This window comes from Pomacea canaliculata, linkage group LG3 (genome assembly GCF_003073045.1).
Source record: "Pomacea canaliculata isolate SZHN2017 linkage group LG3, ASM307304v1, whole genome shotgun sequence".
NCBI lineage: Eukaryota > Metazoa > Mollusca > Gastropoda > Architaenioglossa > Ampullariidae > Pomacea > Pomacea canaliculata.
In genome coordinates, this window is record NC_037592.1 from 9,023,914 (window position 1) to 9,045,837 (window position 21,924).

Sequence of the window (21,924 nt, forward strand, 5' to 3'; positions counted from 1 at the left end):
CACCATCAGCTGTTAGACGCGATTGACAGTAATAATAATTGGCCATGGCCATGATTTTTGAATTTTATTTATTCTACTGTTGTCTGTCCTATCTACTATTTTATGTTTTAATGTCCTCCCCACCTAAACTGTATGCTTCGTTGTAAAAGAATAAAATTAATTGGAACATTTGTTATCCTCGTGGAAATTTATCATCATCATAATAAGTGCGGACAGTAAATCCAGAGAAATGAACGAACGATAAAATGTTAAGCCAAGTACACCCGACTTGTCATAGTTTTAGAAGAAAAGAAATCGTATTAAGCATGTAAGCATTTCGCGCAAATATATAATCATATATACATATGTATAGACTCTCGTGCGAGCACACGCGCGCGCTCATACATTCACAGATACGCAGACAGACCGACAGAGATACATGTAGAACGAAAAAAGATCGATAGACAGCTAGAGAGATGGAGAGAAAGAGAATTCCCAGCGAGCTCTTGAAGTCAAAACGAGACTACAGAAACGGTGGAGCGTGTGTCTGTGTGAGGTTCTCACGAGCCGTTGAGATTACGTCAGGTGATACAGTCAGTTGCAGCCGCCGTCTCTCCACCCGCACAGCGTCCCTGCGCGTGCGCACTCGGTCGGCCACCGCTCGCAGGTGAAAAGGCTTTTTGATGTTGATGGCCAGGCGATTAGATAAAGTAATTAAGACACGACTGATCGAAGGCAGCAGCCCAACTTTCCCACCGGAAAGTTTTAACCTCCAATGAATACAGGGTAGACCTTTTAAACTTTCGTTGACAACTCCTCAAGAGCTTCTTAAAAGGCCGTGAATAGCTTTTGAAACTCTGTCGCGGCCTCGTGTACCCAGGTCGCTGGGTCAAGGTTACGCTTGTAATCACAAACGAGGGTTGGCGCCGAGTGTCATAAGCTCGTATCTGGATGTTTTGTTACGGTGTTCCTTTCTTTCATTTCTCTGTCACTGAGTATTTTGTTTTGTTTTTGTTTCTTACTTTTTTGAAAAAATCCGTTGTTTTGGAAGGTTCTTTCTTTGAATTCTTAATTTCTCGTCTACTTTTTTTTTAAATATTTTAAAAATCTTTTATTTGGCTGTTTTTTCTCACTATATTCTTCTCTCTGTCTATCTAATTGAGAATACGATTGCCGCATACGATTTCTGTCTGGCATAGAATGATTTTCAAAAGACGATAGACTCAATATTTCGGCGACTTGGAGTTATCTCCAAGATTGAAAAAAAAAAAACTTCTTTGCCAAACCTTTTATTTCTTTTCTTGTTGTGAGCAGTCAGGTAGCGGACTCCTGTCTTAACTGTTCGATTAACCAGAAACTTGATCAGTGGTGTGATGTTTAACACATTTACGGCGATCGGGAGGTTTGTCAAGCTGGTTTGGTTGGGTCCTGCACAAGAATTAGTCCCATGTTTTCAGGCAATTTTATCTCATAATCTCGTTTTCCAAAATTAAATGGTGCATTGAATTACTACAGTTTGTCTACCGAACCCAAATTTGTGTTCTCGTGAATATGGCTGTGACACATAGAATCTTTAGGATTCTGTAAATTGTTTATTTGTGCTTTATTATTTTTTTTTCCTCTTCCAATTTTTTTTTTTAATGAAAGAGGGTAAGGAAAAAAAACAATCAATGGCGATCTGTTAACCAACGGACGGGCCTAGAAGAGGTCAGGTGTGTGAGGTGTGTGCAGACGTACCTGCAGCAGGCAAGGTGATTTGCACAATCTGTTACATTTCCGTCTGATAACACCTTTCCCGTTCACAGGCACGAGTCCGTCCACCACGTGCGGCATGTGTCACTCCAGGAAAACCAAGATGTTGTGCCTAGAAAATCGTAGACGAGGCTGAAGGTCGCACAAATATCAAAAACTTGCGACAGTTGTGGATCCGCCCAGCCAGCCAGCCAGCCGAACAATGGATGTGCAGTTACAATGAACCCCCTGCCTGAGAGTACACGTCGCCTCGCGCTCAGCACGCCATGCGTTCCCACGCTACTGTGAGCGACAGCAGACGACAGTCGGGCTATATTCGTGCCACAGGTATCACTCCGCTCGCAAATTCCTACTATTTCACCAAAACTATACTTCAACCATAAAATAATATAATAATCAAATTTCATGTTGGTGGTAAAATTTTATTTTTTACTGACGTCTTGTTGAAGTTTGTGACTGAAATAAATAGAACTACTTTTCGCGGAATGGTCATTTAGAAGTGAGGCGGTCCCAGGGGAAATTATAAAATCCGGTTGCATTCGCGCGAAGTTTCATTCAACGACAGGAAAGAGCTACGAGGCCGTTAGCAACGCCCACATCTGGAAACATCTTGTACCTGAGCCGTGATCAGGAATACTGTTTCTCTCATCACCTCGACATAATGAAGGTGAGCTTGTTTATTTTGACGACAGGGAGCACAGCAGGGTTGTCGTTGCTGTTGTTGTTGTTGACGCTGGCGGTGATCTGTTGACGACAGCGCTGGTGTGCGTGTATGTTCTTGTTAGCCGTTAGTGTGTCATGCTTGTACATGGCGTGGGACGTGTGTTGTCGCCAGGCTGTAGTGAAGTACACAACAAATCGTCTTGTCTGTCGGTAACATATGGTTTGGTCTAGCCTGGCTGTGTTTGTTCAGATTATCAGTCATCGTCGCTGGCTGGTCAGTCGATGCGGATTTTATCCTGGTCCAGTCGATGTTTTCCTCAGAACCTGTTATTGTCAACATTTTAGGGTTTTTTTTCTGATAGTTTTTGAAACCAAACTGGAATCGAATATCGTTATGATACAGTCAGTATTCAAACAGACAACGATGCACTTTGGATCACTGCCGAGGGTGGAATGTTTTGAATACAATACAAGCATATGGTACACGTATCTAATCGACTGAACAGAAAAATAAAAGCCAGATTCACCGCTCACAACAAAACAAAACATGTTTATAAGAATCATTGCAGAGCCGGGGAAAGATTTATTGATCGAAGATCGATCGAGTAACTTTCATTTTTGCAGGCTGTGTGGCTGAGCAGGAGGTTGGTTGTGTTGATGTGAAACATATGGTACAGCGGTACTCCCAGTCCACACACCCCGGAACTGGGTCGAGGAAGTAGGGTGACAGCTTAGTGTATGTTTAGTAAAGCACTCGACAGCTGTACTAGACACAGCCGACACTGTTGTGATAGCTCTTGATGGCAGTCGTTGCTCCATCATGCCGTCTCCAGTTCAGCCTCATACTGTGTCATCGTGACACACTTTCCGGTGAATGAACGACGGGGTGATGTCATCGTGCTCCCGCTCTTTAGGATTTCTCACGTGACACCGTGCGTGGTAAGGACTGACTTGTCCTAGCATATGGACCTGCAAGCAACACTTGTGTCTGCATCATAACCATCATCCATGTTGTAGATGTATTGTTCATGCTGAACTGCTTTGTATCTCAGAGCATTACTGACGAGTTTGTTTTCCTCGTCGCTTAAAAAAAAGGTGAAAGGTTAATGACCACGGTGGGGTTATGTTTATAATGGTTCTACCTATTAACATTGAAGTCTTTGCGCAGAGAAGTAGAATATAACATTCTTGGTAAGAATAACAATCAATCGGGTATTATTTTTTTAAATATTGATTTCCAAGGAATTTTTCTAATATCGATTTTAAAATAATTTGAAAATACCGATATGTCATCCAACATATGGAGCAACATAAAACTGCGAACAACACTCCTAGCATCGTAAGGGAGGAACAATCTGATATTCAACATTTTTGCTTACCTGCTTTCAAACAAAAGTCAGCAGGTAGATGCAGGAGAGGATGTTAGTACACCGTGTATAAAGGCTTTGATGTGTAAGACCGCGTTAAATATTCCTTCTTCCGCTGGCCACACACGTCAACTCACATCCTTTCCTCCATCACTCCACCAACTTGTGATGTGTTAAATTAGGTGAACCGAAACCCCAGGAAGAGGAAATAAAAGCACGTGTGGCCTTGTGGCAAAACACCTACAGGAATCCTCGTCAGCACCTGCCTCGAAAGCCTCCACCTGGAGGTGCCTGTGCGTGTCGGGTACATCATATCTTTGACGTGCGCGCGTCTGAAAAGAGGCCGGGTGCAGTGACCCGTTCAGCTCTCTGTCTCTATGTCTCCTCCCCATTCGGTCACAATTTGTCGTCAAACGACCTCTGAAAAGAAGAGTGGGGGTGACATTGGAGAGGAAGGGAGGGAATATGATAATACTGTGCACTTCTGATGCTGGAATAGTGTTGTCTGTGTGATGAATGGGGTTGTTGTGAAGATCCTTATCACACAACACCACAACCTCCGCGTAATGTTCCCTCGTTCAACAGCATCCGGTGACATTTGAATTCATCCGAGCGCGTGATGCACAAATGAGGCTATCCGCTGACAGGCTGACTGGCTTTCCCCAGCCCTCAGATACATAGGCTACTGGCCTGACCTCAACCTTTTGACACACCTTCCTGCCAGTGATTACATACAGAAAGAGGTCTCTCTCTCCCCTCGTCCAAGCCCCTTCTCTCGTGTAGCTGGTATTTGTCTCCCACGATGAACTTTGCTGTGCGAAGACAGGACTCTTCTGTTTGTCCTGTACCACAACAGGTGTGTGGGGGAGGCTGTAGGAGTGTTACTGCGCCTACTGGTCGCACTCTGTGACATGTAGACATACAGAAATGCGAGGGTTTTACGAGCTAACCTAATCTTACCTTCAGCAGCACCGCCAGACAAGGTCCCTGAGGCAATCACATTTCTCGCAACCACCCCTCTCCCTATGTTTTTAAAAGTTATTTTTGTCAGGTCGTCGCCGCAGGATTTAAATTCATAATAATACATTCCAGAATTCTTTTATGTCTTTTGGGATATTTGTCGTCTGAAAGCTACGACCTCAACTTACCCCTAACCTTTATCAGGTCACAGTGACACATATTATTTTTATTGATATTTGCCTACTGTTTTTGTGATACATATTCTTCGCTCTAATAATCCCTACTAGCTTACTAAACATGTAACCTTTAACCTTTTGTAGGGGGATTATAAATGTTCTTTCCTGTGTCACTGGTGAGCGAAGTTTTCTCGCCGAGGTGTGATCGTTTTTTACCAGTTGTGACTGTTTTTGATGTCATTTCATTTTTGTCTGCTTTGCCGTGATTAACACTCATGGTGGTTTATAGCCTCGTTTTTTTTTTATTTATTTTTTTTGTCGGAGATGCTTCAAGCTTTACAGAAAGTGTATCCGTGATCTTGAGGCTCTTTCTCTCTCTCTTCTCCTTCTCACCACCCACTCACGTGCATGCAGCCCATTTCGCCGCGCGTGCGTGCATAGTCGTTATATCTGCGTGTCTTTGTTTTTGTGGGAGGTTTGTCCTGTTCAACTCACTTTCACCCCACTACCTGGCGTCCCCTACCCGGATGGGACAGATGTGACGGACCGTGTCAGGGTGAACACGGAGGAAGGAGTGAGAGCCTCTTCATTCCCTCACCCCACCAGACAGGTTCTTCGCCACCAAGCGGTGACGGGCGGGCAACAAGAGATAGGAAGGACTACTGGGTGGCGAAAATGGATGTGGGGAGGGGGAGGTTGACGGTGACGTCAGAAAGTGGAAGCTACGACCTCAACTTACCTCTAACCTTTATCAGGTCACAGTGACGCATGTATGGATTCGGATGCATCTGCTTCTGCGGAGAATCTTGAGCGGCTTTACTTGATCTTTGAAAGAAAGAAAAAAAAGGGAGTGGGGAATAAAGAAAGAAAAGAGATGAAGTGGGCGAGAAGAAAGACCTCAGGTTGGCAGTTTTTTCTTTCCTTCTCTTGCTCGTGGATAGAAAGGAGACATCAAACATCTCTCAAAGCTCGGGTTTAAGAATGAAAAAGGACCGACGAAGGAGAGGTGGGAAGATAGAAAAGTGTGTCTTTGTCCTTCAAACTTCGCCTGGCATGTTTTCACTCGACAACCGACGTTTCAACGGATCTCACAGAAGGCCATTGTCAGATTGTACGGCCGATGAGAGAGAGAGAGTGTGTGTCTCAATGAACTTCTGTACTGGAGCGGTGAACGTCTATCACTCTTTTCAAAGCGAGGGCAGGAGATGTGTTCAGAGATGTAGAAGAACTCATATATAATGCATAGGTGAGAGGGAAAGTGGGCTGGGACACACTTCTGATCCCACAGCTGTTTTAAAGGCGTGTGAAGGCAAAGTGCATTTTCGGGTGCGTACAGGCATAACCGGGTGAGTTCATTAGCAAAAAGTGTTAAAATCGTCAACAGCATGAACATGTCATGGATTATAAACGAGAACTGAATGACCCTGTCCAAAATAAAAAAAATTAAAAAAAAAAGTTGTGTTTCAATCTTGTCAGTACACACAGACCCTTAGTAAGAAATTCGAGGATTATTTTTTTCTAAACATCCAAACGTTTCAATCTATTAATAGATGAGTAATTTTATTAACATTGGTTTCTGTGAGTTTTTCTCATCTCTCCTGTTTATCAACCTGTCAATCTATGAAGAGCTAACAAAGGCAGCTCTCGCATCTCGCTCAACAGCGCTTGTAACAGATGTTCTTATTTCGCTCCCTTCCACAGATGGTTCGGTTCTCATCTGGCCACAGACCCTCCCTGACACAAATGGCGGCGCGAAAGCAGTTGCGTAAACACATCCGACGAATCCGCGAGAGGGAATACTCCAAGCTTCGCGCTCTTGTGCCTGCAGTGGCCACCAAGAAAAAGGTCACCAAGGTGAGAGTTCAAACACTACTGAAACAAGTTATTCTAAAAAATAAAGAAACCTGTTTTGAATCATCAAATTGTAAAATTCTAAATTGCCGAGGATTAAAGACAACACACCAAACACTCACACTGCTCCCTGGTTTATCCTGGGCGCACTGAGGGACAGAGAGAATGGGGGAAGGAGAGAGAGTAGAATTAACGTATAAAATGTTGTCAGTTTGTATTATATTTTATGTATTGACATGGTTTCAGGTTCAGGTGATTGAGGAAGCTGTTCGGTATATCGAAGAACTTCACGCAGCCCTGGTTGAGCGATTCAGACAGAAACATGGTGAGTCCTTACTTTCGAAATCCGATTTATACACAAGAAATATCACGTATTCATTTAATTTAAAAAAAAAATAAATAAAAATTGGCAAAAACGACGAAAGAAATCAGGAAACAACCTTTATACTCCATCAAACAATAAAACTAACTTGTCTTTTTGATAGTAAATTAGCGAAAGGTGAGATACATCTGTTTTATTAAAACATGTGTTACAGTATCCCTTTATAATCTTTTGATAAAACCGCTGTTTCTAGCGATATATCAGCTTATGTGTGAGCTTACCACAAGTCTCAACAGTTCGTTAACCCCATCCTTGCTCCCAGAGCTTTTCTCGGCCTTATAGGCCAGTCGATCACAGCTGCTTAAGCATACCCAGGCCGTGGGAAAATTAGTTTGGAGGAAACAGTTTCAAACGACTGAAACATTGATGCCAAACACTCCCTTTTCTTCGCCCATCTTGTCTCGATAGCATTTCCAATCAATGGTACGAGGTGTAATAGTGTGATCGTATTCTGACCATTGTTCGCCAAGCCATAGTCCGACGCCATGTCGTGTTTTCCCTCCAGCGGTGAAAAGCGCCCTCTGCTCGCTTCACACAGTGGCTTGGGAGAGGGGGAAGGGATCTGCTCCCCTTCCTTTTTTTTCTTTCCACATTGATCGACATCGTTTGTTTGGCCGTACTGAAACATGGCAGGACAAGAGGTGTTGTGCCTACACTTCTCTGCCCCGCCCTTTGCCCTCCTGTACTTCCGCCATCTTGCGCGGTTCTCACATGGATCGAGCAGAGAGAGCATTTCAGAAGGCTGGAGTATGTTCCCTTGACAACTAGTGAGGACAATAATCAAAATTTAGCAACAGTTAAAAAGAGCAATTAAAACAAGTGTAAGGAAAAAAAAACAACAAACATTTTTTTCAAAAGCCGAGAGCACACACAGATCGTCAGGCATGTAAGATTTATTTGAATATATTGTATTGTTAACTTTTAATTATAGTTTTAAAACATGGCTTTGTCCAGCTACATTTTTTTGTTTTGTTAGCTATTCATTACCTTAGAATCGTTAACTCTTGGGGAGGGTTGGTGTCATTTAAATATTTTAGTATCAAACAGGTTTCAGATCGGAAATTCTGCACTCCAGGAACACCTGTGTAAGAGAATCGGAGTTAACAAAGGGAGGGGGGGGGCGCTGATATTATGGCATCTTATGAGTGGAGAAGGTGGGGAAGGGATTGTCAGGGATTAGTCTGGTTGTGCTGTTCGAGGATTACAAGGGGGTGGGTTGGGTAAGGAGGATGATTGGGTCGAGAGGAAAGGGTAGGGTGGTGATTTCTCACGTCCTCTTCCGTGCAACAGCTGCTACGACAGGGGTGGGAGGGGTGGAGAAAACTGAGAACGAGACCTGTGAACCCGACAGCTTTGGGAACGGGTAGATTGAACGAACACGTTCACATAGGCACACAGATGCTGTTGAGTAATCTGGGATGAAAAATGAAAATAAAAATATAGAGACAGTTTGGATGATAGGCCCTTTGAAGAAACCAGTGATAAATGAGTATGGACAGGAGTTTTTTTTTCCCCTAATATCTAAAACTGCGTTGTTTTCTTCATCACACCATCTCATTTTGTGCCAAATCGCCACAAGGTGAGGCCAGTTCCCAGTGAAACCCAGCAGCTGATAGGTTGGTTGTCGTGTGAGATCGCAAGATGGCGCGGAAGTCTGGCAGATGTCGACGACGTCCGCGCAGATGTAAATCGTATGCCGGGCCAAAAATCCTTCCAACCACCTTTCAATTCCTACTCCTTCCCTCCTCCACAACCTCTCCCCCACCCCACCCACCCCCCAAATAATCCCACCCACGCCAGGTCTGGACGAATGTCCTCGATGAAAGGTGGGCGCGTCGATAACATAACAGTTGGCTAACAAGTTAGACAACTCTTGGCGTTTCAAGGCACTCGACCACATAAGGGAAATGTCTTTAAAAAAAACCACCAACAAATAAAAAACAAACTAGGGGGTCGTCCTGATGGGGAAGAGGAAGGGTGATTTAAGATCTCTGAGTTGGGGTGGGGCAGGTAAGTCGAGGCACAGGTTGTAGTAAGGGGGATAATTGTGGACTGGTACGTTCCGTAGGCAGGTCAGGTGGGGACGGTTTCGGCAAATCACAGGTAGTGGGGCTGCAAGTCGTGGGTGGGAGCTGGCGTGGCTTAGTGTTCATGCTCGTGAGAATGAAACTTACCACAGCTGTTACATGCGTTTTGAAGACCCCTTCTATCAAGGTACCCTGTCCCCTCCCCTCTAGTCCTCCCCCCCACCCCACCACACACTTTTTTCTTTGCTCCACCTCGCGTTCTTGACACCCTGTCGCAAACCTTTGACTACCTGCGCACACCTCGTTTCAAAAAAGCGGGTTGAGAAGTGGTTGTGGGCTGGTCGTGGGGTGGACGGACGACGCAGGCAGGTGATATTTTTTTTTTTAAAAAAAAAGGCTCCATCAATTCATACACCATTACCCGAAAACCGAGTACCGTTACCTCGAGACTCAGTGTTGAAAGGGTCCCATGCCCTGCAGTACCTCCAGTGTAGTTGGTGTCGACAGAAGGACAACTATGGCTGATCAATTGAGATAAAGAGTTAGGACTGTCGGCCCGTCTTTAGGGCGGTCGATGTAGGTGAGTAGCCGCATAGCATGCATTCCAGTCATGTGACAAGGCTAAAGCTATACAATGCACGCGCCTGTCATACCAGCTCCTGGCCTACTCCTGTGCGGTCATTCTTCTCTGCTGTAGATAACATTCCTTCTCTTGTTGCCGTCCACACTTTCAGTTCACTTCTGTCTGCTACTGTTCTTAGCCTTTGTCGACTGAGTGTGAATTGTTTTACAGCTCTGCAAATTCTTTAACTTGTTTTCTTCCGCGTTTGGTACCATTCTTTTTTCATCGAAACTTCGTCCATGGAAAGGAATTTTTTTTAAAATCGTGCTAATTTTTTGTTAAAGACGGATCCCGTTTCATTGTTTTTTAAAAACTTTTTTTTTTTAGCGCTTAAGCTATTATGGATGGACCTTTTAACTGACCATAAAATGTGAACTCTGTCCTACACAACATTAATTCAGCTAAGAAATGTGCGTTTATTATAAACAATGACGCATGTGTTACACACATTTAATACCCGTAAATATTTTATGTTGTAAATCAAACCAAAACTAAACTAGAAAGAGAACAGACACAATCCCAGCAATTACAAGAAAAGCACTCATGAAAGAGAAAGGTCAAAGGTCTTTTCCCCTGAAGACTGAAATGACACCGATTACCACCAGGGAGGAAGGGAGGGTGAGACAGAGACCATCTGTCACCTTGGAGCTGCCAAGCCGGCGGACAACAGGTGAGAGAAGGTTGTCTCGCACCGTGGGAACTGAACTCAGTGGATGGCACCGGGTTGGCGGTCTGCTTGCCTTCCCTCGGGCGTCTCTCGGGAGAGCTCGGTGACCCAGCTTGATAACCTACCACCTGAAATTAATTTCTTTAGCTGTTGATTGAGTTCATTTATAAAACCTTGTCTTGTTGTGCGGGAAAATACCGTGGATAGAGTGACGGAAGATTTTTTTTCTTTGTTTCCGTCTTTTTTTAAATATTCGTTCAGCATAGTACTTGCAGTAACTTTACTTGCCTGGCACGCCAGGAAATCCCGCTGGAAACCAGGACAATAATTGACTCGCACATTCCTGCACCTGATGCAGGTGACTCATGCCGAGGGCCCAGCGACCCTGTCAGTCTCCTCGTTAACTCGGGCCGCCCACTCAGGTGAGCGGCTTAGCCCCTTGCACCTGAGCCGTGTCGGCGGCCGTGGGTTACAGTGTCACCAAGGCAACCAGCAGATTAGGCGAGGGAAGCCAATCTTGACTTCAACTTGTCATCCACCCCCAGCTTCCTCCCGTCACATTCCGTCACCTGCGGGGATTGAGTGAAGTGCGATGGAGGCCTCGACCCGGCCTGACCATATGGTGGGCTGGAGAGGAGACAGGGGGTAGGAGGGGGACAGTGGATCCGCATGCCATTGTCGAGTGGTGGGGAGACACGGAGACAAGAGGCAGGCGGGTTCCCACGCTACTGGTGGGTGAGAGATAATCAGTCCCAACAGATGGCTCCGTGTCGGAGGGTGGTCTCCCTGTTTGGTTAGGCCTGCCATGCTCGCTCGGTGTTTGCTAGTGGACTGAAGAGCGACCTAGGTATGACAAAGCACACAATAACAGATTAGACAACAACAGCTGCGAGAGAAAAAAAAATGACGAAACATTTGTGGTGGGTGTGCTTCCTGATTTTTTTGGTCACGTGATGAATATGATTTTAAAAAACCATACCTTGCAGGACTTACTGCCTCTCAAGATTGCTTTTTCTCTGTTCTCTGATCAAAAAGATGTTTCTTCCTCAAGGAATATTTTCAAACGAGAAATAACGAGACCAGTCCAATTCCCTCGTTGATGTCATGGCGATGTCTCGTGTTGCAGGTTGCGGTGCGGAAAGCATGGCTCAGGAGACAGTTCGAAGTTTTGTCTGTCAGATGATGCCCCCTGTCCGACCTCAGACAGCGCATACGCCAGTGTTTCACACCCATCTCGAAGCCTGTCCTCCCAGTCCAGCCAGCTCCAGCCTTACCTACCCGTACCCGGATTCTTGTCTTCCTGCAGCTATGAAAAACAGCGAAAGCGGGCCAGTTTTCTGCTTCAGAAAGAGAAGAAAGGATTGTTAAACCTTCTGGTAAGTCTTGCATTTTCTTACAATATTTTTTTCAACTAGAAGATCTGGGATTTTTATGGTTAATTTTTGTGTAATTGACAAATGCGACAAGAATATGTTAATACTTTAGAATTGATTGACACGTAAATATGATAATACGGTGGACAAATTAATTACATAATGCTTAAAGGATTATTTACAAGTCACAACGTCAATTTATTTTTTAATTTGAGAGTACTAATTTTCTCCCTTTGCTTGACAAAAGCAAAACATTATTTGATATCGTAAGCATTCATAGTAAAGAATTTCTTTAGCATTCGGAGGGGGAAAGGCTGATTTTTTTATTTTAGTTATTTATTTTTTTTTTTTTTGCACCTTGTTTGTGTTGCAAGTCTTGGTTATTATGGGTTGTTTCCCTTGTCTGTGCTTTCAGATCGTTGTCTTTGTGTGACCAACGAAGCATGACTGTGATACGGACCTTCCTTCCTCTGGCACTATGCCCTCGCCTTCTTTAATCCTGCACGTTTCAACGACCTGGCGAGGTCAGGGTCACACCGATCCTTGACCTTGCTGTACTTTGACCTCATGGACTCCGGTATTTACCGCTAGATGACTGTCCGCTGACTTTTACTGGGGATGAAGCACCGAGGAAGCTAAACAAATGCTTGGAGTTGCTGGCAGCCGAAATAAGGAAGAATTGTCAGAAAGGAAACACATGTGAACTCTGCAACAATTACAGAAGAACAATTATAACCACTTTGGGAAATTGTGCACAAGCTTACAAAAACTAATCAGAACCTCGTTGATGGACGTTTTTTTTTTTTTTTTTTTAAAGTACGAAAGTATAACATTTTAACAAAGTTTTTCTGTCGCCGATTTTGTAAAAGAAGCTGTAATAATCCTAAGCTGCCTGTGAACTTGTTGGGAGAAATTGTTTCCCCTTTCCCCGATTTTTTTTTTTTTTTTTTTCTGAGGCGCGGCTGCTTGCGTGCTTGATGTTCCAGACGTTTCTGAACAAGTTAATGAACATGTTTATGAACAAGTGCGGCACGAGCGGAAGAGAAATGGCATTCCAGGAAGAGACGACTGTGTTCAAAGCAATACAGGGACCCGCTCAATGATACTTGCCTTCCCCAATGTCCCCACTGACGAGCAGGTGACTGGCAGGCTGGTATTCTCTCATCTTCTCATTTTTCCCAGTCTTCTTGATTGGCCCTCGGTCTCTCCTGTCTCTCAGCGCTCTGCCGTTTGCCTTACCTGCCAAGATGGAGGCTTCTGTGTACCTATGATGTAGTCGGAAGCAGTCACTTCTGTGTAGTGGCTGATTGTAAAATCCTGGACTGTGCATATCGGTTTTATACTAATCAACATAGTCCGTGTCATTGCGGAATTTTGTCTGTAATCTTGAAATGTTTTGTATTTTTGAACTCTGCATAATGAAGCATGTTGCACTGAAAACTATATTTTGTAATTTGTGTGTGTGTGTGCGCGTTTTATTGCGTGTCGAGAATAAGTAAGGAAAACAAGTATTGGTCGAAAAAGAAATAAAAATCATGCTTATTTGTATATCCACTTTGGTTCTGACCTAAACACTACTGTCTTTATTTACTGGTAGTAATGTATACTCGACACTGCACCCAGTACTCTATGACCAACAGTTTTGACACTTTTCCACAGTTAATGAAATACAGCATCGACAGGACACTACTTGTATGAGCGTTTCTGTCATAAACATAACGGCACGCCAGGAGTTATTTGTTTACAATACATTTTCACCTTTCTCCCACCCTAACTTATTTGGGAAAAATTTTAATACCGCTGTCACGAAAACTCTGTACATTTGTGATAAAGTCACACACCTCTCTTACCCATCTCACATAAAATGGTCGGTTATAAGATTTTGATCACAGGATAAATATCAAGAAAACACAGGAGCAATGGAGGGATATGAAAAAAATCAGACCAGATACGATTTGTTGAAAGTCAGACCACTGAAACAATTTCTCGTCTTTTCATTTCACCAGTGAGCCTCTTGTTCAAAAGATCTTCTCTGAAGCTTATTCTGATAACTGTTTATCGCTTTCTCTGATCCTGTTTAGCACAGTTCCAAAGAAATACTATTTTTCAAAGCACATCGATGTAATGTGTCTTCACTTATGTATATAATATATAAAGCATTCGAGTGGGTCATATTTAAAATTATCACAGCAACCTTCGTGAGCTATTGAGGAATGCTGAAAATGTTAAAAAAAAAAAAAAAAAAAAAAAAAATCAAGCCGGCATATGAGAGAATAGAAAGAGAAATCTCGTCACCTAATGTTTTCATTATTTATCAATACATCTTTCTGACAACAAAGCAGTCCTGAACAGCTGAACCGAGGTTTTCAAGCAGAAGTAACATCACCCCGGGTTAGTCTCGGATACCTTGCGGTATCTGGTAACTGGAAACAGGAGCAGACCTCGGGGGTCGGTTGATAATCTCAAGGATGTGTACAGCTGGACTGCTATGTGTCTGCCAAGACCAACGCTTAACCTCTTGCAAAGTGATCTACTGTAAGTCTCGGCGAGCTGTAACAAAGAATGTGATAAACGGAAGCTATGTCGTCTAATGCCTCGTTTTAGCAGTTACTGGGAAAAAATCGCCTGCCCGCAGTTCATGGATATTAGTCCGTGATAATACAGGTCCCAGTCTGGCAGCTGTGGCAATAGAAGGCTTGTCAGAGCTCTTTAGCTTATGTCTATTGTTACTTGTTCTCATCTAGTTCTTAAACACTATTGATATTCCCAACATTTAAGTAGCGCCGCCCTGTCAGCCCCATGGGCCAGAACAGTGGTCATCAACAAATCAGCTCTCACACACCGGGAAGCTAAAGTTGAATTATTTCCTATAGGGGACTGTGAAACAGTGGATTGGGTGACTGAATGCGGAAATTGCCTTTCAATTTTAGAGAAGTCTGTGTGTCGAGAAATATGTCCGCCTTAGAGCACAACAGTGTTTAGTTATGTGAGCTCCAAACGAGCATCCTTCGTGAATGTGTCTTAAAATTGTCAAATACCCTGTCTGCTCCTCAAGTGTCAGCATGACAACATGTAAAATAATATTGAGACTACTTGCTCCTGAAATTTCAGCACGATAACAAACAAAAATGGTCTGTCCTGCTGATAACAATTGCTCGCAGCTTTGCACTGGCAACATGACGGAGTGCCTCTACAAGGGAAACCACATAGACAAGGTGGCGAATGGCGTTTGATGGCGCTAGGCATCCTGGAGCTGATATCCGGTATCCAAGGCAACTGTCTCATGCTTAAGTCCCTCATCTCGCGGGAACCTCTGAAAGGGTCGTATGCGATCTACAAGATATTCCTGCTCAACCTCGTGTGTGCTGATGTCGGTATTATCGGGTACTTCCTACCCCTCATGGTCCTGGGGTTGATGTCCCGCTACCCGGTCTTCGACCGCCATCACTGCAGGATCACTGGCTTCATATTCGTTTCCTGCTCAGTTGTAAGTCACATCTTGAATTTCCCATTCTGCTCACTGGTTAGTAGTTAAATCTCAAATTAACATTAACAGCAATTTATTTGCCCCAAACGTTCTATCAGTATGTTGTTCAAGGCACGGGCAATGAACATTAGCAACTGTCAACCTCCATGAATGTCAGCAACCAACGAGGGTTGTGTTGTATCGTTGCAGGCGTCGCTGCTGTTCCAGACGGTCATCTCTCTCAATCGCTTTCTGAGGGTCTGCCATCTGAAGCTTCACCGAGTCCTGTTCAGCCGGCGCCGTACTGTGCTGCTGTGTGTGCTGTGCTGGATGCTGGCCGTCCTGTTGGCTCTGATGCCGCTGGTGTCGTCCATTGGGTGTTACAGCTTCGACTGCAATGGACACGTCTGCTCACTTCTTAACAACGAGAAACAACACTTCACTCAAATTGTTTTTGTTGCTTCCGGAATATTACCTGTCTTAGCCATCGGTTACTGCAACTGGGCCATTTACCAGCACTGGAAAGGAACTCGTTTCAAAAGTCGCAGTCAGTACACAATCATCCAGATGGAGATAAAGCGCCTGAAGGAGAAACTTAAATCACGACGAAGAAATCGGAAGAAGTGTAAAGAAGAAAGCATAGAGAATCGTTGGAGATGACAAGACCTGCTCGACTCCTGTTAATGACAGCTCGATCGAAAAGTTGACGGGGGCAGAGGGTACGTTTAGTCCAAACTTACACGGCGAAGAAGTCGAGAAAGTGGAAAAACAAGAGCTCTCGTTAGTCTCGGGAAGGGTCGCGAGAGAAGACTCCTTCCTTCGAGACATCAGCTTCATCGATCAGTTCGACGACAGAACGTGCGAGGAAACCCAGGATTTCGATGATGATGACGATGAAGACGACGATGGCAATGTCGATGATACTAGGATAGAGAGCGAACTGACGTCAGAAGAACAAAGCTGTGATGCAAGTAGCCAATACCCGTCGCTGGACCCAATGGCCTCACCTTGCCTGTCGGGTGGCCGGAAGTCCGACATCGGCACCCTACCACCGCGGCAGCTCATCAAGACCCCCAAAGGTAAGTCCATGGGGCGCGCGAGGGCCAAGCGCTACCTCCGGCAGCTGCACCGTGTTGGCAAATGCAAGAAAAAGAAAGAAAAGGCTTTCGTCAGATCTCTCATTGTCGTTTTCCTCATTAGAGCTGTGACCCTGTCTCCGCTCAGCATCTACACTTTAGTCGGCGCCGCCAAAACTCTAGAGACGCCAGTTGCCTTGGTGACCACCTATCTCCTGTTCTTGGGCAACTTCTCTGTCAACTGGATCGTGTTCGGGGTTATGAACCCTTGCCTTCGAAGCGACTATGTCAAATGCTTTGACTGTGTATTCAGCAGGTGTCGCTCCGTTCTGACCAGAAAAGGAAGCATGGCTTGAAGAACAGAAAGTCAGAAAGATTTGTGATCTTTGTCTTGAAAACCAGATTTCAGTGTCATGTGGTAATACTGTTAAAAAAAGCGATTTGAGTGAGATAAGTGTACAGACAGTTTTTTCTACTTTTTTTGGTTTCTTTTATCGAACACCATTCACCAAAGCGTTTACGAATGCGCTTATGTATTCGTTGAGTGTAAGACTATATTATAAGTATATAAACTCACCAGTATTTTTGTTTCAGTTATTACAATCTTTACTCCATAAAAATAAGCTTCCGTGTATGTAACTAAATAAAAAGTGTATTCCTGTTTTGACTGCAATAGTTCCTTATCTAGGATAGTCATACTGTATTTTTTTAAAATAAAAAATCTTTTCTAAATAGCTGCAGGTCCAAGGCATGGCACACTTCAAAAACATGAATTTGTAATCTTTAACATTGTATAGACATATATGTGTGAAAAAAATTGAGCAGACAATGGTCTGGTTGTGTGAACAAGACTGGTGTACACAAAGATGTTAGATGTTATTTTCGACATAAACAGCATCAAGTGGCGCGGTGGATGCGAACCCCGGTTACCATCAGACTGATACTGTTGCCCTGTCATACCAGACAGTAACCGCAAAGCAGATAATCTTTGTGTAATAATTTGTTTCACAAATTAATGATAATAAAATAATTACTAAAATCGGAGTGGAATATAAATATGTGTGTGTGACCGAGACAGAATTAAACAGAGAGAGAGATGTCATAAATTAGAGAAAAAGAAAGAATGTATCAGTTTTCCTTTATGGTCATCGTGCGATTTATTTTTTAAAACTCATTGTTGATGTCGTCTTCCAGTAAATAATTCACAAGAGAACATTTTGTATTTGAAGCCAATATACAGTTAAAATATCATAATCATAAAGAGTTTATCTCTGACCTTTTAAAGTTGATTTATGACTGCTGTAATTTTATTGTCGTAAATAAAGTTTCCTTGTGAAAGAATGTATATTGAATTCCTGAGTTATTTTAGGAACTCTTTCGTTTCTATCTTCCTCTTTCACAATCCCCCTTGCCCTCGCCCCACCTCCGGACTGTGAGGCTCCGTGAAATATGAAAATAAAGAACAATGGCTGATGATGAACCTCACTTGACAATACTTCTAGAAATAGACAAACAAACGGTTGTTTAATTTCAGGGATCTTTCACTTGAACATCAAACGAGCAGAAGTGATCCCTGAGATCCTTGACAATAGGAGGACGAACTGTTCCTTGTCACAAGGCTTTCTTTTGATGGACACAGGCCATGTCCTTGTTGTCATTTCGGGTGGAGCGAAATTACCATAAATGTCATTCCTTTGATCACTATTCAAACTGCTTTTCTTTCCTGTTGATGACCTTTCTATCGTGGGGTCAGTTCTTAGTAGCCAAGCGAGATGATTGCTTGTGGCCCAGTTCTGAGTTGTACAACAATTGTCTTCAAAGCAATTTAATTGGATATGAAGGGTTTTGTTTTTTGATCTTCTTGTTATGAAGACTGCTTCTCCTTGGAGTTAATGTATTTACAAGGAAAGAGAAGAAGAAGATTTGTGTGAGCCGCGTAATCGAGAAAGTTTTAAATTACAACACGATAAATATTAATTTATATTTTCCGGCATACACTCATTAACGGGAAGAGTTAACTGAAGAAGGAAGGGAAACAGTACAAAGTGAACAGAGAATGAGGAGGATGAGGAGGATGGTAAGATGGCGATGATAATGTTTTTGATGCTGATGATTGATAAAGTTCAGTATCTCCGCCAACCGACAAACCCACCGCATCTTAGATGAACTGTTTGCGCTAGAAAGGATGCTAATAGAAAGCTTTCAATAATGAACGCAAGGAAAAAACACAGAAAATGAACATATAGGGACACACACACACACACACAATCACTCGAACACACACTCAAACGCACGCACACACTCTCACTCTCACAACACACAAGCAAGCCTTCTTTCTGCTCTGAAGACACAAACAATAACAGCTATTTTTCGTAAACTGTGTAAACAGCAACTGCCCATCCACAACTTCCTTTTACATCAGTGTTTCTTTGCAGCTGTTCGAGGCATCTGGTAGCTTTGCATACAACCGGAAGAAAATGGCGGAAAAACCCCGAAACCTACAAAAACAAAAACAAAGGTCACGCCTGAGGTCGATTTAAAAATTGGTATTTGCGTGCAAGCATACTGGAAGTGTTGACTCAGCTGGTATGCAACCGGAAGGAATTCAGTGCACACAGTGTGGCTGTCATTAAAGTGCTAGTAGGGTACAATGTGTTTCCTTCAATCCCATCTTTGGAATATATGTTATGCAGTAAGATATAGCCAACCATTTGAAGAGAAGACTTGCACTCCACGAGACCTTTAAAAGGTTTGCTGTGGCGCTTTTCACTTTGCTGCATCGACATCATTGTCTTGAAATCATTGTTGAGGCTGAATGACCAAAACATCAGTTTATGTTGACCAACATCAGATTATGTTGACCAACACCAACATAAACAGAGAGATCAGCGCAAAATCGCGCCGCCATTACAAGAAAGCAGCATGCAGACTGCTGGACCAGATCGTCTGGTGGGCGCCCCACTTCTTCCTGCTTTCCGAATCGTCTTCATCTTCATCGCCAGTGTCGAGGTGCTTGCTGGTACCGTCGGTAACGGCCTGCTGCTGCTTTTTCTAGGAACTAGAAGGTCGCTGTGCTCGCGAGGAGCGCTCGTGCACAACCTGTTCATCGCCAGCCTCGCGGTGACTGATCTTCTGGCACTCGGCTACTGGATGGTCTTCTTCGTCCTGGACCTCAGCTTGGGATACAACCCTGTGGTCAACGAGGAACACTGTGTGGTCAACGGCTTTCTTATCACCGTCAGCGCAACGGTATTTTAGACCACATCTCTCCTCCCCTCTCTCTCTCCGTTTGTGTGCGCGTTTCTTTCTTTCGTGGAATGATCTATCGTTTATTCTGTTTTAGTGCATGCTCGTGTATCGTCTACAGCCGATGATGTACAGTCTGATTCTCCTGTCTCCAGGTCAGTATCTTGTCCCTGGTCGGCATATCCTTCAACCGATACCTGTGTGTATGTCACAAGCATCTCTTCCGGAGGTTCTTCACCACCCATCGCACCTACCTCTTGTGTCTCCTGTGCTGGGTAGCTGGACTTCTCATCTGTCTTCCGCCATTTTTCGGCCTCGGCTCCTACTGCTACATTCGCAAGAGGCACATCTGCTCGTTCTGTCGGGAGGGCAACGCCATCTATGCCAAAATTATGACAACTCTTTTTTGTACCGTCTCGTTGTTTTTAATCAGTTACTGGAATTATTCTATTTTCAGATATTGGGCAAATGTTCGTTTAACATCCTTGAATCGTGCGAGAGTAAAAGAAAAGGATAATGATAATGAAGATGATAATGAAGTGTCGGAGGTTTGCCAAACGGAAGCTAGAAATGAAAATAAGAGTAGAACGAAAGAGAAGGAGAATGAAAGCCGGGAAGATGGGAATGACAGCAGAAACCAGATGGTAGATGAGGATGAAAGAGGAAACAGGACGAATATTGATAGCAAGGATGTCGTTCCTAAGAAGGTTCAGTGTGTGAATATTATTTCCTTAGCTCTATGTCAGGGTGAGTGTTCCCACGAAGACGACCGGCAGAAGGGTCATGGCGAGAATCGAGAAGACAGAACCAGTCTTTACGAAGCACCGGAAGCTGAAAACAGGGGAAAAGTGAAAGACTGTCGGTTCGATGTCTGCCATCGGACGAGAAGCAGATCCTTCGCGGACTCAACACAAGACTTTGAGGATTGTACACACGAAAGGAGTCAAGATGGATGGCTGATGCCAGATCACGTGACTGACGAGCTAGGCTTTGGTGAGGGGATAGAGAGAAGCAGCGAATGTAGCAAAAAAGGAGACAAAGAAGAAGCTATCAGCACCTCGCAATTCAGAGTCTTCCAGTCCAGACGGCAGTCCTCCCGCAACATGCAGACTGAAGAAGACAGAAGACCAGCGTGGAGCAGACTCACATCGAAGACATCAACAGATGAAAGTTGCGTGACGTCACTGCATCGGCATCATCGACGACAAAGGTCAAGAGAAGTCGCATTTGTCAGGTCTCTATGTGTCGTCTGCTTTCTCTTCTTTGTCGGTTTCTTTCCTTACACCGTCATCAACGTTGTTGATTTCTATTGGACAGTTCCACCGGAAGTTTTGATATTCAGCAACCTGTTGTTGTTCTTCAACAGCGCCGTGAACTGGATTGTATACGGTGTCATGAACCCGACCTACAGGCGTGGGTATGCCGAACTAGTGAGAGGGTGTTTGAAGCGGGTGGCTAGGGAGACCGGAACCGGTTCAGGAGCAGCGACAAATCTGCCTTCGACATCAACACCACCAAAGAAGTATGCTTCACATATGAGCGATGTTAACCACACCTGACATTTCATGTTTTCTGCAGGGCAGTAAATCTTCTACATTTAGCAGTTGGACCAACAAGTCTAATGTTGTTATTGTAAGAAATGGTTGTCATGCTGTTTAAAAAAATGGTTTGATGATTGTGAGAAATTTGAAGCAGTTAATGATGAAGATAACCGCTGACAAGATTAAAACACTCTTTCTGTACAAATTGAATAGTTAAACCTCATTACAAATATCTTGTCAGATAATAGCTCTTCAACCTAAACACGACAAGAACAGGTGCAACCAATGTGTCTGTGTTAAAGGTAAATTCACTTAAGATTTAAGTTTTACATTGTAAACAGACGAGGTAGAGTTTTGTCGAAGAAGTGACACAGCTTCGATGTTTAATTTAGACACTCAGTATGAAAATTCTGCTAGTGTCTAAACACAGGTGAGGCGGCTCACCTTTCTGAGTTTTCACAACTTTATCTTCATGTTGTACAAAGAAATGTCACAGAGGCTGACTTGCCTTTAGGGATGTTGATGCGAAGGTTTCAAATGTTAGTAAATAAGCTATCTGGCAAGGATTTATATAAAATTTAGCTGTTTATGTTTTAGTTTTTAAAATTTTCCTACTAATTTAAAAATGTTCGTTTTCATATTCTTGTCTGGTGTGATAAAATGAAAATGTGTAATGTATTGATGTATTTTTATGAAAAAGGAATAAAATGATAATGGTTAGTTATTTGGTTATATATCTATAGTAAAGGAATGTAGAAGAACACAGACACACGCAC

The 21,924-nt window shown here is 43.5% G+C and overlaps 3 protein-coding genes across 3 annotated transcripts; all 3 read left to right on the plus strand.

Moving 5' to 3' along the window:
* Nucleotides 1-2,244: 2,244 nt before the first annotated feature.
* LOC112560450 (DNA-binding protein inhibitor ID-4-like) lies at nt 2,245-13,262 on the plus strand. The gene is made up of 5 exons (XM_025232319.1): nt 2,245-2,398; nt 6,599-6,751; nt 6,995-7,073; nt 11,573-11,822; nt 12,235-13,262. Exons 1-4 carry the CDS (start codon nt 2,393-2,395, stop codon nt 11,812-11,814), a joined length of 480 nt encoding a protein of 159 aa, XP_025088104.1. The 5' UTR covers nt 2,245-2,392; the 3' UTR covers nt 11,815-11,822; nt 12,235-13,262.
* Nucleotides 13,263-14,724: 1,462 nt separating this feature from the next.
* Nucleotides 14,725-17,400, plus strand: LOC112560695 (melatonin receptor type 1B-B-like). Its single transcript, XM_025232711.1, has 2 exons — nt 14,725-15,306; nt 15,496-17,400. Exons 1-2 carry the CDS (start codon nt 15,052-15,054, stop codon nt 15,943-15,945), a joined length of 705 nt encoding a protein of 234 aa, XP_025088496.1. The 5' UTR covers nt 14,725-15,051; the 3' UTR covers nt 15,946-17,400.
* A 1,635-nt stretch (nt 17,401-19,035) lies between these two features.
* On the plus strand, nt 19,036-21,914 carry LOC112560184 (probable G-protein coupled receptor 101). The gene is made up of 2 exons (XM_025231824.1): nt 19,036-19,610; nt 19,763-21,914. The coding sequence occupies exons 1-2, from the start codon at nt 19,284-19,286 to the stop codon at nt 21,164-21,166; spliced, it is 1,731 nt and encodes a 576-aa protein (XP_025087609.1). The 5' UTR covers nt 19,036-19,283; the 3' UTR covers nt 21,167-21,914.
* The last annotated feature ends 10 nt before the right edge of the window (nt 21,915-21,924 follow it).

Coding starts and splice junctions, on each gene's coding strand:
- LOC112560450 (XM_025232319.1), top strand. Junction 6,752..6,994: donor CCAAGAAAAAGGTCACCAAG/GTGAGAGTTCAA, acceptor ACATGGTTTCAG/GTTCAGGTGATTGAGGAAGC. Junction 7,074..11,572: donor GCGATTCAGACAGAAACATG/GTGAGTCCTTAC, acceptor CTCGTGTTGCAG/GTTGCGGTGCGGAAAGCATG.
- LOC112560184 (XM_025231824.1), top strand. CDS start 19,284: ATGCAGACTGCTGGACCAGATCGTCTGGTGGGCGCCCCACTTCTTCCT. Junction 19,611..19,762: donor TTATCACCGTCAGCGCAACG/GTATTTTAGACC, acceptor TCCTGTCTCCAG/GTCAGTATCTTGTCCCTGGT.
- LOC112560695 (XM_025232711.1), top strand. CDS start 15,052: ATGGCGCTAGGCATCCTGGAGCTGATATCCGGTATCCAAGGCAACTGT. Junction 15,307..15,495: donor TATTCGTTTCCTGCTCAGTT/GTAAGTCACATC, acceptor GTATCGTTGCAG/GCGTCGCTGCTGTTCCAGAC.